Genomic DNA, 14,801 nt, shown 5'->3' with positions numbered 1-14,801 from the left:
GGGGGATGGAGTGGTCTGTCGACCAGCCCCAGAGAAGTGGATCTCCTCACCCCTGGGTCGCCCGTCTCGGTCACCGGATTAATGAATCACTCAGTAAGTATTAATGATTATTTATTATTGATTATTACAATTATATTGCATTGCTGGCATTGTATTTTATCATATTTTAGCACTACGCTTAAGAAATGTTAAACTGCTGTAGCTTAAAAACTAAATTTCCTGTGGTCTGATTAATGGTTTGGAAGCTTGGACGTTATTGGTGATTGTCTAAAAGTTGTTAACATGCTTAAATATTTTTATATTATGTGAATACTGTTGTTCACTAATATATATTTAATGATGCAGTGATTTTAAATGAATGTTTGTTGAGCAGGGCTGGGCTGGTACTGGCACATTTCACACTGTTATTGATTAGTTGTTTGATTGGGTCTGTCCTGCAAGAGCCCACTCTCTGATTGATCTATGATCACTCAATCTAATATTCAGACAAGATGCCTTTGTACACTCGTTTTTAAAGGTGACATTTATCCAATAATGATAAACACAACATGTTTTGTTGACTTATTGTAGGCATCAGTCTTTAATTAATCTCAAGCATTCAGAGTAACACAGGACAAAACGTTAATCTAATTTGATTTGTCTTGAGATGATCAGTGTGATTAAAACATAATTTGATGTTGTTTTGTGGGCTTTATGAATCCATCTCACATCAGGATGGTGATATTGTAATGTTATTCAGGTCTTTAGTGTCAGGTGTAAATGGTAAATTCAGCACTGTGGAATTGATTGTGTGTAGCTGGATACTAAAATGTCATTGTGATAAGCACACTCTTCACACAGGGCTGTTGAGAATTGAGATAACAGCTCACATGAGTTGTTAGATATGTTTGGGTGAATCTGACGAAAATTGTTTCAAACTTATTTATTTCATATATATATAAGAAATATGAGCTAAATATGTTCTGAACAAGTTTCGTCACATTCACCCATACAAACACTCAAACATATCTGAACAAGTATATATACTGTATATATATATATATACTTTTTTCCTTTCAGTGGAAAAAGTCTAGAAAAGTCCTTAACTATCACAAGAAGGATGCTTAGTCTTCAATACAACTGAAATTGTTTTGCGTTCCCTTACAATAGCTAACAATAACCTTGTTTTTACTACAGTAACTACTGTAAATTATGGTATTTTTAATTAGCCATAAATAATAGAGGAAAACCAAAATTATGGTAATAAAAGTTTACAAAAATGTATTAAAAATAAAGTTTTACAATAGTAACACACACACACACACACACACACACACACATACACACACAAGTTTTGAATAATGTACAGATTTTGCTCTTATGGAAAGAAATTGGTACTTTTATTCACCAAAGTGGCATTCAACTGATCACAATGTATAGTCAGGACATTAATAATGTAAAAAATTAATATTACAATTGAAAAAATGTTCAGAACTTCTTAAACTACTTCAAAGAGTTCTCATCAAAAAATCCTCCATGTGCAGCAATGACAGCTTTGCAGATCCTTGTTATTCTAGCTGTCAGTTTGTCCAGATACTCCAGTGACATTTCACCCCACACTTCCTGTAGCACTTGCCATAGATGTGGCTGTCTTGTCGGGCACTTCTCACGCACCTTACAGTCTAGCTGATCCCACAAAATCTCAATGGGGTTAAGATCCAGAACACTCTTTTCCAATTATCTGTTGTCCAATGTCTGTGTTTCTTTGCCCAATCTAACCTTTTCTTTTTGTTTTTCTGTTTCAAAAGTGGCTTTTTCTTTGCAATTCTTCCCATAAGGCCTGCACCTCTGAGTCTTCTCTTTACTGTTGTACATGAAACTGGTGTTGAGCGGGTAGAATTCAATGAAGCTGTCAGCTGAGGACATGTGAGGCATCTATTTCTCAAAAAGAGACTGATGTACTTATCCTCTTGTTTAGTTGTTCTCTTTCTGTCCTTGTTAGAGCCAGTTGTCCTTTGTCTTTGAAGACTGTAGTGTACACCTTTGTATGAAATCTGCAGTTTTTTGACAATTTCAAGCATTGTATAGCCTTCATTCCTCAAAACAATGATTGACTGACGAGTTTCTAGAGAAAGCGGTTTCTTTTCTGCCATTTTTGACCTAATATTGACCTTAAGACATGCCAGTCTATTGCATACTTTGGCAACTCAAAAACAAACACAAAGACAATGTTAAGCTTCATTTAATGATCCAAATAGCTTTCAACTGTGTTTGAAATAATGGCAAGTGATTTTCTAGTACCAAATGATCAATTAAGCATGATTACTCAAGGATAAGGTGTTGGAGTGATGGCTGCTGTCTAGATTTGATCAAAAATGACTTTTTTCAAATAGTGATGGTGCTGTTTTTTACATCAGTAATGTCCTGACTATACTTTGTGATCAGCTGAATGCCACTTTGGTGAATTAAAGTAACAATTTCCTTCCGAAAGTTTGGAATAATTTACAGATTTTGCTGTTTCGGAAGGAAATTGGTATTTTAATTCACCAAAGTGGCATTCAACTTATGAACATCTTATAGAAGTAGTATTAAGTTGTTTTGAAATGATCAACAAATGGTTGTACACATACATGTTTTAAATGAAAGTTTTCATTTTTATTTTGTGCAGAAGCTAAGCTGTGACCCATCAGATGAGGACTGCTTCTTTGACCTGTTGAGTAAGTTTCAGAGCAGCCGTATGGATGACCAGCGCTGCCAACTGGATGATACACCCGACGGCGAGGATGTTGGAGGAGTGGACGAAACTTCTTTTAATGACATGATCGGTCAGTCACATGCACTCTTTTACTATCAACTTTACATAATAAATATCAATATTCACATCAATATTCTTCAGATATATGACAAAATAAACATATATTGTTTATATATGTGTCATGAATATACATTTAACTTCTGTAAAGAGTAAAACAGTGGGAAATAATGTTGAACTACCCATTAGCACTTGATTGGCTAGTATGATTTTTTTTTTAAATAAAATAAAAATAAATTATTTCAAAGGTAGAAAGTTTTTATACAGTAATGAATTCACAATAAGATCAGGGACATTAATAAAGCAATGTTGAATATGTTGAATAGATGGAATTAGCTGGTATCACAGAACTCATGCTAGAAAACAAATAAAGTAAGCCATATAAAACAAAACTGTGAACAGACAGATAGATTACTTATACCATTTGGTTTTTTAGAATGAGTTCAATGATACCAGCAATCCATCCATCCATCCATCTATTTGCCACGCCAATAATAATTGAAAGTTATTCAAATTCAAATGTTTTATTACTTTAGTATAAATACATGTTATTTTGGATTCATATGTCGTTTTTTTCTGACTTTACGTGAACAAAAAGACACAAATTCACCCATTTTCTCATTGGAAATGGGTACGTTTCAAAATATCACTGTCCTGGTCACAAAAGCAAAGTTTGTGGGTAATAATAGACATTTTCTATACTTTTGAGGCATAAGCAATTAGGAAATAATACTTACTACCCAGGAACAAAAATTGTGTTACATAGTGTTATTAATGGTAAAGTGCGTATGACTGATTCACAAACTCATTCACAAAATCGCCGCCAGGAGGCGCAAAGGGACACGTTTTACCATTGGCATATAGAAAAAAATGCTAGAATGTCAGACTTAAAAAAAAAAAAAAAAAAAGGAAACCGTTGCTTCATAGCTATTTGTTACTTAATAATCCTCATGAAAAAAAAATGAAAATACATTGTGATCATTCAGAATTTTGTTTGTCAGCCCTACTGAAAAAGGCAACAGCAATGCATTTAATTAACAACGTTAACATTTGTTATAATTGACCCAGCTAGTCTGCAGTGCTAGACTAACTTAGAGTGGTTCAACTAAATCCCCACTCATAAGCGTAATGAAATGTAAATGTTTTTATTGTGTTGTTATTATTTTTGATATGCTTTTAAAGTTACAGAGGGTGGTTTGGAGTAGATAATAGTTTATAATAGTTCTTTAATAGCACATGTGGGCTGATAGCATACAGTGCATCCGGTAAGTATTCACAGCGCTTCACTTTTTCCACATTTTGTTATGTTACAGCCTTATTCCAAAATGGATTAAATTCATTATTTTCCTCAAAATTCTACAAACAATACCCCATAATGACAACGTGAAAGAAGTTTGTTTGAAATCTTTGCACATTTATAAAAAATAAAAAATGAAAAAAAATCACATGTACATAAGTATTCACAGCCTTTGCTCAATACTTTGTTGAAGCACCTTTGGCACCAATTACAGCCTCAAGTCTTTTTGAGTATGATGCTACAAGCTTGGCACACCTATTTTTGGGCAGTTTCTCCCATTCTTCTTTGCAGGACCTCTCAAGCTCCATCAGGTTGGATGGGGAGTGTCATGGCACAGCCACTTTCAGATCTCTCCAAAGATGTTCAATCGGGTTCAAGTTTGGGCTCTGGCTGGGCCACTCAAGGACATTCACAGAGTTGTCCCGGAGCCACTCCTTTGTTATCTTGGCTGTGTGCTTAGCGTCGTTGTCCTGCTGGAAGATGAACCTTCACCCCAGTCTGAGGTCCAGAGTACATTGCTGCATTCATCTTTCCCTCGATCCTGACTAGTCTCCCAGTTCCTGCCGCTGAAAACATCCCCACAGCATGATGCTGCCACCACCATGCTTCACTGTAGGGATGGTATTTGCCAGGTGATAAGTGGTGCCTGGTTTCCTCCAGACATGACGCTTGCCATTCAGGCCCAAGGGTTCAATCTTTGTTTCTCATGGTCTGAGAGTCCTTCAGGTGCCTTTTGGCAAACTCCAGGTGGGCTGTCATGTGTCTTTTACTGAGGAGTGGCTTCCGTCTGGCCACTCTACCATACAGGCCTGATTGGTGGAGTGCTGCAGAGATGGTTGTTCTTCTGGAAGGTTCTCCTCTCTCCACAGAGAAATGCTGGAGCTCTGTCAGAGTGACCATCGGGTTCTTGGTCACCTCCCTGCCTAAGGCCCTTCTCCCCCAATCGCTCAGTTTGGCCAGGCGGCCAGCTCTAAGAAGAGTCCTGGTGGTTCCAAACTTCTTCCATTTACGGATGATGGAGGCCACTGTGCTCATTGGGACCTTCAATGCTGCAGAAATTTTTCTGTACCCTTCCCCAGATCGGAGGTCTACAGACAATTCCTTGGACTTCATGGCTTGGTTTGTGCTCTGACATGCACTGTTAACTGTGGGACCTTATATAGACAGGTGTTTGTCTTTCCAAATCATGTCCAATCAACTGAATTTACCACAGGTGGACTCCAATCAAGTTGTAGAAACATCTCAAGGATGATCAGTGGAAACAGAATGCACCTGAGCTCAATTTTGAGTGTCATGGCAAAGGCTGTGAATAATTATGTACATGTGATTTGTTTCGTTTTTTATTTTTAATAAATTTGCAAAGATTTCAAACAAACTTCTTTCACGTTGTCATTATGGGGTATTGTTTGTAAAATTTTGAGGAAAATAATGAATTGAATCCATTTTGGAATAAGGCTGTAACATAACAAAATGTGGAAAAAGTGAAGCGCTGTGAATACTTTCCGGATGCACTGTAGGGGCTGTGAGCTTGGCTTTGGTGCTGCAGATCACAGGTTTGAAACTCGTTTCTCAGTCTGCATTCTTATGTGTTCTCACGTTCTCGTGGACTTGTTTGATGTCATCATCCACTGTCGAAGTACAATTCCAATCCTCAAGAACGCAAGTACCGAGAGTGCATAAAATTACACGGATGTGTTTTTGATCAGGCCAAATATCGAGGATGGTGTCTTGTGAGCAAGAACCTATTGAAGTCCCAGAAGTCATAGCGGCACTACGGTGGCAGACAAAGGACATTTATCATTGTGTTTTCCCTCAAGAGTTTCCTGCTGTAAGGTTGTAAAAGTCTGATGGCTCATGAGAGTCATCATTCTCCGTTAACATTGGGCATCATTTTAATAAAGTAATAAACACATGGGGGAAATGAGTGTTAACAGACTTTTTTTCTTTCAACCTGTCACTAGTCCTGCAAAATCTCACTGGTGTGATGGTAATAATGCTGTCACTGGTTTGATAATGCCAGTAGTTCTCTCTTTAAATGTGCTGTGAAGGTTAATTACATCTTACATCTTAAAGCTTGCAATAGATGCATTCTATGTCCTCCTGCCCTTCCGAGTTCATTCTACCAAGGTAGCTTGACAAGACTGGTCTTCATAAGAACGCAAGTACGTTCTCTGCATTCTTAGCATTGAGAAACACCCCTTATCTCTCTTGTTTGTCTGTTTGGATACATATGGAAAAGTAAAATTCAACCAGCAGATGAACGATATGCCAAGTTCATTCTACCAAGGTAGCAGGGCCGGCCTGTCCTACAGGTGATACAGGGGGCTGCCTAGGGCTCCGACGTGCCTGGGGGGGCCCTGCGAACATGTGAAAAGTAAATTAACAAGTCATAAGATTAAGAAACATTGATGACATTTATTCTGAAATTCTTCATAGTCCAAAGGTTTCTATCAAAACATCCTAGTAAGTATAAAATGAGCTCTGATTAATCACAAAAAGACAAATAACTGAAAGTTACATCAAATAAAATAACAGCAGTGTATCTAAAATTGGCAAGAAGTAAAGCTAAGCAGTACACTCTAATCTGCATAATTTATTCATAACACAAAGCATTGCTGGGAATTGGAGCGCAGCTTCTTATAACAGCATTATTAGACACAGATCTTCAGCACACCTTGCTGAATAATGTGAACACCCGACAGAAACGCAGGAAATAAGTTATGAAAAATATTGCTTTGTGGCTATTTGAGTCTTTGAGACTTATTTTGTATAAAGGATAGCAGAAACAGCGCTTGTCAAATCATTAGGGCTTTTCAAGTTTTCTCAAGAATAATCTGCTGGGGAAGGAATTCTGACACTGTCGATATAAAGACGCAAAAAACTCACATAGAGTGAAAATATGAGCAATTCATCTGCAAAGAGCTCTGCTCTCTAAGAGGTATATGTTTAATCCTTGCTGTAGTTGCCTTATTTTTAGTGATGTTTTAACTTTTATTCACTTTTACACACATTATGGCAAACTTTATTTTTTTTTCATAGATTTTTTTTTCATTATTTTTTTTGCACTAAATAAACATACACATAGTGATGTAGGTAGTTGAAATGGAATTTCAAGCACTATCAGCAGTGTCCTATATTACTGAAACTAACTAAAACTATTTTAAACAGCATTTTCTTATTTTGTATTACTTTAATGGGTAACACTTATGGTTGTATTTGTTTACATTAGTTAACTACATTAGTTAACATGAACTAACAGTGAACAATACTTAATAATCTTGGTTCATTTTAATTTCTACATATATGAGTCAATTTTTAACATTAAAAATGTTACAAGTTAACATTAGTTAATACAATATGAACTAACATGAACAAACAATAAACAATTATATTTTTATAAATTGATATTAGCCAAGATTAATAAATGCTGGAAAATTGTATTATACATTGTTAATGATACCGAATGCAAATCTTGTTGTAAAATGTTACCCAGTAATTATCATACTTGCAGTTTCCATGATATATTCATTGAGATGATAGTTTATTTGTACTTCTAGGCTGCCCATGTCGCCCATGCCTAAATCAGGCACTGGGCGGTACAGTCGCATAGGGTGGCAGCGTTCATGATTAAATGGTAAAGTTTATGATTTAACTTAAATATATTATACAATACAATAGCGTGTGGTTCACTTATATTTACAATAGTGTGGTTTTTCCATAAACAAGATACTTTTTTACAGTGAGCAGTGGTGTAAGCTGACAAAGAATTATTGCTTTTTGTCTACATTGTATTGCGCTCGCTGCAGCCAAGCGAACCAAGAAAATGAGCTCCACAACAAGTGTAAAACACGAACATGACGTCTGAGAAAGACTTCATAAGTTTTTGTTCTCTGTTGCTTCACTTTATTTCCAAAAGTTCCACGGTTGCTGCTGTGTTTGTTTTAGCCGCATTGCGATGATAGTGTGGGTTCTCCGTTACCTCATTTTCTGGGATTCCCCCAGTGCACTTGAGTGCAAACGTGGATGCAAGGGACAGTTGTCAGTTTTTAAAATTGATGTGTTCTGGTGATTAGTTTGGTGAGTTCATATAAATTAACCAGTTCAAATAAATAAGAAATCACAGATTCTGGGTGGACCAAGCGTCCTGTGCGCCCAATCGATTTTTACAGTACCATGTTTGGTCTCCAGGCCAAGCAATGTAAGCAGCCATGTCTGGAAGAATTTAACAGGTTGTCGACCGTCCGCGCCTTATTTCAGGCAGATGGCCCGAATGTTACCCCTCCATCTGTGATTTTTCTGCATCCTCAGTTTTTTCAATCACGGTTATCTTGTTACTTAGCTGTGAGTCTGTGAAATACAGTTCTCTGCCTCTGTGATGGGTTTTATGTTATTCTCAAGTTTAGTTGTAATTGTGTCCCTGGTCGAATCAAAGTGAGCAAATTTCTGATCTAACAAAGCACTTAAGTTCTCAGCAACGGCCTGCACTAGGTTAGTTTGCTCTGTTGAGGCATGGCCATCTTTGCATCCATGACAAGCAGCCGCTTGTCCTTTTGCCATTGTATAACCCTTCCTTGGTTTTTTGTTGGAATGCTGCAGGCCCAGTACCAGACCTGGTTGGGAGTGTACTGGTGAAGATATAAACCAAAATATCCACTTACTTTAGTTTTGTATAAAACTCAGAGATTTGCACGATGGTAGCTGGAGCGTTCACAAAAAGAGCATCATGTGACTCTGTGTCTTTACAGTTTAGATTTGTTTTTTTAAAGCTCTCCATTCCACTAAGATCATCAGTGTAAAGTTTAGCATTTAGCACAAATATTATTATTTTTAAAAAAAAAAAAAATTTTTTGTCTCTTTCTCTTTGTCAGATGCTAGTTTCCTCACTTCTCCTCAAACTGAAGAGCTGTTTGACTTGATCGCTAGTTCTCAGAGCCGTCGTCTAGACGATCAGAGGGTGAGCGTCAGCAACCTGCCCGGACTCAGAATCACTCAAAATAATCTGGGTCACCTGTGCGGAGAGGGCGACCCTCAAGAGCCCAGCGACGACTTCTTCAACATGCTCATGAAGTGCCAGGTAAGATCATGATCACAGATGCTGTGATAGACACTTCAATTGAGTAAATTTACATGCACACCAATACGCTATTAACTGCAAAAATCAGCTTATTTTAAAAACTGACAACTCAAGAAAGCCAAGCATACATGAGATTTGAAATAATCATATTATTAACTGCTTTAAACATCAAAACATAAACAGTCATGCACACAAATTACGCCCACTGAAAAAGCCTTAAGAATGCCGATAAAGACGTTTACATGAAACGTGAAATCTGGGTAATGGCAAAAACCTACATATGTCAATAGGTTTTGCTTAAATAGTTTATGACCTTACACCGAAAAAAAAAGAAAACCCGTTTAAGGGGTTTATATGACCATGCACATTGTTGGTTTATTTAGCACTATCGATGTAAGAATGTGCATGTAAACATGTACTGTCTCAGAATGGTAAATTTTAGTCTTTGTGATCAATTCATCTTGGAATGCCTTGAGATCCGGCCTTATTATTTGCACCCAAAGTAGCTCTGTAGCAAATGTTGGTTAGCTGCCTACCTAGAGAGCATTTTATGCCATCATATGTGCACACTCCTGACCCAAAGGCATATTTACAGTTTGCTGCCCTCTGACATACGTTTCCAGCCCTAAAAGTAATTAAAAAAAAAATGTTCTTCAAAGATTCATATTTGTGTATTCCAGAATATTGTACATTGTCCTGATAAATAAATGGCAAATACATGGCAGTAAATAATTTTCAAAGCATTGTGTTGTTACCCAATAGTTTTTGTGTGCTATGTATTTTTGAGCATATTACAGTATCGCATCATTAGCTTAGCAACATGCTTAGAAGGCAGCTGCTTATGTAGACAGTAAACAAAAGAGCCCTCATGTTATATTGCACAAGTCTTATCACTGTTTATTTATGTGGTCAGTCGTCCAGGATAGATGACCAGCGCTGCTCTCCTCCTGAAGGGGGTCCGCGGGCCCCTACGGTCCCTGATGAGGATTTATTCAGTCTCATACAGAGAGTTCAGGCGAAACGGATGGACGAACAGCGTGTGCAGCTCCCGTCAGATGAACAAGAGCTGCCTGAGGCTGAGAGAGAGCCAGGAGCTGCAGACTCTTGGTAAATCCACAGGGGCCCACAGTAGACCGGGGCCAAATATGGATAACAAGAACCAGACGAGGAAGGATGCTTTTTTTAGTGCAAAACAGACTCTTTAATGAGATGAAAAGAAATGTACACTTCAGAGTGTGTGACGTGTGCTGCCATGAGTGCAAAGCATGATATTTAGCGGACGCATGTGAGATAAGAGATCATCAAACTGCAACGCAAGTGCCATCACAGTATACGGTGCAGTGTTACACCTCATGTGCTTTATAGCCAATGATCCATAAAGTTTATATTGACTAGATTAATGGACATGCCTGCATTTGAACTGAACTGTCTTTGGGGAATTCACAAAGAAGGAATTGCACCCGCTGATAGTGTTATTTATTTTATGTTTTAGTGCCCGATTCACTAAAGGTATTACGCAAAACAGGTAACAGTGTAAAGACGGGGAAAAAAAATTGTGCTGAATGCAACTTACAAAGTTGCGGGATGGTACTAAATGCTAGGTTGTGGAGGATACAGTAGACTACCATGATCCACCACTGTAGTCCAGCACCTGTATTGATACTTTAAAATGCTGAAAACTACACCGCGCATCTGGATACAGTATATGACAAGTTATATTACTGTTCTCCATCATTTGATCATTATTTGATGAATTACTGCTGTCATGATCATTAGAAAATTTACACAAACATCTCTTTTATATTACATGTATATGAAAACCCACCTGCTTTCTGTGGGCAGTTATAGCGTCACACAAATAGAGAGCATTTTTTTTCCTTAGGGATTTCATAAAAGAGTTGTGTGCCAAGAACAAAACCAACCAGCTCTGAGGTGAATCACAGCATTACAAACTTTGATTTGAAGCAAAAAATTATTTGAAAATATGACAAAAAGACAAAGATACAAGACTGTGTACTTACCGTCTTTAATGAGGGAATGAACTACAATCCCATGAAGCATTGCGTATGATGTAATTGAATTAAAAACAATGGAAAAATATAAAACTATTTATTTAATATGGTTGATTTTAAGTATAGAAACAATATATTTGAATTTTATTGTCAAACATTCAGATATTTGCAAATATAAATAGTTTGAGACTCGATTGCATCATTCACAGTGCATCATGGGAGTGGGCGGTTGCTGCAGAGCTCATTTGCTGCACTTTGTCTGCCACAATTCTGATTGTTGGATCTTTCTCTTTAGGATCATGGGTTGTGTAGTTCTTCACCAGGAATTCTGAAAATAAACACTATTTTTTTTTATTTTATTTTTTTTATTAAGTTGAAAATACATGGACCGAAGGCTTTAACAGAAGTATATACCATTGATTAACAACCTCAGAACTCAAGGTAGGTTTGTCTTTAAAGGTTTATAAGTTATCATTAATAATCTATTACCCTATGGAAAATATGAATGGGATTTGTACTTCCAGAACCCAAGTGTTTGCCCTGTTGTGTTCAAGCACCTAAATCAGCTCTTTAAAATGCCAAAAGTGTTTAATTCACCCTGTTGTTTCCAATGTCAGATGGACAACCACCCCATTTGTCATATTTGTTTGCATACTGCCTTAAAATTATATTCATATAGAGCCCCTTAGAGGACAAGGACTTGGTTTTTAAAATGGATACTACAGTCATGGTTAATGCGGTTTTAGTATAGAAAGTATAGTATCTATGATTACTGTAGAAAAATAATGGTTAATTTCCGTAAGGGACAGACTGAAAGCTATTGTGAGGGAATGCAAAACTATTTCAGAAAAAAATTCCCTAACTGTCCAGTAAGGAGCTCTGTAGAGTTGCAGACTCTGATTGTATTCTATGATAATCTGTATTTTACAGCACTTGAAGGAGTATTGTTCTGGTTTAGTGTATGTTTATTGACAGTATTGGTGTTGCATCATTGCCAGTGTTACGGAGCTGCTAACTTTGACCTTCCTAATCGCAAGTGCATTTGGGTTCTGCTTTTATATTGCATTTATAATTTACCTGTAATATTAATGAAGACCTTAGGGCTGGTTATCCTCTTTTCATTAAACTCTTTGTTTTTATCACATTTGAAGATATTATTGTTGTTAACTTCACAGATGTATTTATTAAAAGTGTTGATAAAAATGGATATCTGTAAAAACAAAAAAAAGAAAAAAAAGAAAAAAGACTGTGAAAATAATTTTTAAGTATTGATAATTGTGGGAACATAAAAGTATGTGAATGTTCATGGTACAAAAGCTCATTTTACTTCTTGAAAGTCTGACCCACAGCGGTTTGACTGATTTGCTTTATTTTTTAGTTCTGTGTGGGACAAAGAAAAATCGAAACAGTGATTTGCCCTGTGGTGGGCTTTGACTGCTTTAGTTTTCCATCATTAGCTCTGAATCAGTGAATTGTGTTGTTTGGACATTGATTGAGTCGCTCATTTTTATGCATGATGCTACAGTGTTTACGGCATTTGTGGCGGAGCTAATTTACAATCAGAATAAGGGCTCACTTGCGTTAATTTAATTTTTTGAGGCATAGAAAACTAATATTTGAAATCAAATGTTAATTGCCATACATTTCTGGCTGTACAGCAATTTGACAGTTTATTTAGTGTATTTTTATTATTATTATTTTGTGTGGAGGTGAATAGAAATGATTTATCAATTCACTGCCACCTTGTGGTTGAAAATAAGTAAAGGCCAATTTTTTATTTATTTTTTATTTTTTTATACTCGGTGAGTCTGTTATGGTTTGATTAAACATTTTTGTAATAATTTTATTTTTAGTATTTAAACAACAGATTCATAATGAAAATTTTGTTCCTATTAAAGGGATAGTTCACCCAAAAATATTCATTTTCTCATCATTTACTCACCCTCATGCCATCACAGATGTGTATGACTTTCTTTCTTCTGCAGAACACAAATTAAGATTTTTAGAAGAAAATTTTAAGTGAATGGTGACCAGAACTTTAAAGCTCCAAAAATCACATAAGGCAGCATTAAAGTAATCCATAAGACTCCAGTGGTTTAATCCATATCTTCAGAAGTGATAGATTCTTTTTTTTTTTTTTTTTTTACCATAAATCTCCTCTTTCACTTTCACATTGTTCCTCTTTTTTATCTTTTTTTTTATTTTTTATTTATTTTTATTTTATTTTATTTTTTTGGAAATTCGCATTCTTAGTGCATATCGCCACCTACTGGTCAAAGGTGGAGATTTATTGTAAAAAAAAGGGGCTTAAATATTGACCTGTTTCTCACCCACACCTATCATATCACTTCTGAAGAAATAGATTTAACCACCGGAGTCTTATGGATTACTTTTATGTTTACTTTATGTAATTTTTGGAGCTACAAAGGTCTGATCAGACAAAGGTCTGATCACCATTCACTTGCATTGTATGGACCAACAGAAATATTCTTCTAATAATCTTCATTTGTGTTCAGCTGAAGAAAGAAAGTCACACACATCTGGGATGACATGAGGGTGAGTAAATGATGAGAGAATTTTCATTTTTGGGTGAACTATTCCTTTAATGCATGATGCTTGTAACTTATTCTCATTTCCTATATCAGTTTACTTTAATTAATTTACTGCAGTGACCAAATGTGCAGTTCGCTGACTGATATTTAACAGATGCATGTCTTAAAAAACAGAAATTTCAAAATATAGGAAATATGTAATTCATTCATGACAGAAGCCTTTATTTTGTCACACATTATACATTTGCATATATACAGTGAAATTCTTTCTTTTTTTTTTTTCACATATCCCAGCTAAACTGGGGTCAGAGTGCAGGGTCAGCCATGATACGGTGCCCCTGGAGCAGATAGGGTCAAGGGCACTAGTCACTAGTATTTAACTACAATGTAAATGTAATTAAAGTACATATCATTAGTTCATCTAAATTATTATTATAATTTTTTTTTCTATCCCATGATTATGTTTGATATCTGCCTTCTATTTGCTAAAATATCGTGTAAATGGGTGAGAAACGATCTGACAACCTTTGAAATTACATTTACTGCTCAACTGAAAGAACTTGTTTATATTTATTTTCTGTTCATGAACGTGGGATTAAATCCCTTGCTTTTAATAAAATTTTAATCAAATGTTGTTAGAATCTTGTCTTATTCATGACTTTACATTTAAGTTCAGGACTCAAAGTACCATGGCCGGAAGTCCATAAATATATATATATACAGGTGCATCTCAATAAATTAGAATGTCGTGGAAAAGTTCATTTATTTTAGTAATTCAACTCAAATTGTGAAACTCGTGTATTAAATAAATTCAGTGCACACAGACTGAAGTAGTTTAAGTCTTTGGTTCTTTTAATTGTGATGATTTTGGCTCACATTTAACAAAAACCCACCAATTCACTATCTCAAAAAATTAGAATACATCATAAGACCAATAAAAAAAACATTTTTAGTGAATTGTTGGCCTTCTGGAAAGTATGTTCATTTACTGTACATGTACTCAATACTTGGTAGGGGCTCCTATTGCTTTAATTACTGCCTCAATTTGGCGTGGCATGGAGGTGATCAGTTTGTG

General features: G+C 36.1%; 1 protein-coding gene across 2 annotated transcripts in view; it reads left to right on the top strand.

The window, feature by feature from the left end:
* LOC127426139 (G-protein-signaling modulator 1-like) overlaps positions 1–14,360 on the top strand; it is a 69,682-nt gene extending 55,322 nt beyond the window's left edge. The window contains exons 12-15 of one of the 2 annotated variants that reach the window (XM_051672710.1): positions 2,648–2,804; positions 8,957–9,162; positions 10,076–10,269; positions 11,470–14,360. In XM_051672710.1, coding sequence (XP_051528670.1) covers positions 2,648–2,804; positions 8,957–9,162; positions 10,076–10,269; positions 11,470–11,506 — 594 coding nt within the window. In that variant the 3' untranslated portion in view covers positions 11,507–14,360. The remainder of the gene's footprint in view (positions 1–2,647; positions 2,805–8,956; positions 9,163–10,075; positions 10,270–11,469) is intronic. The other variant, XM_051672719.1, reaches the window with a different exon arrangement.
* Positions 14,361–14,801: the final 441 nt, after the last annotated feature.

Source organism: Myxocyprinus asiaticus, chromosome 3, assembly GCF_019703515.2.
Source record: "Myxocyprinus asiaticus isolate MX2 ecotype Aquarium Trade chromosome 3, UBuf_Myxa_2, whole genome shotgun sequence".
Taxonomy (NCBI): Eukaryota; Metazoa; Chordata; class Actinopteri; order Cypriniformes; family Catostomidae; genus Myxocyprinus; species Myxocyprinus asiaticus.
The sequence above is the reverse complement of the archived record's forward strand: the minus strand, read 5'-3'. Positions and strand labels throughout refer to the sequence as shown.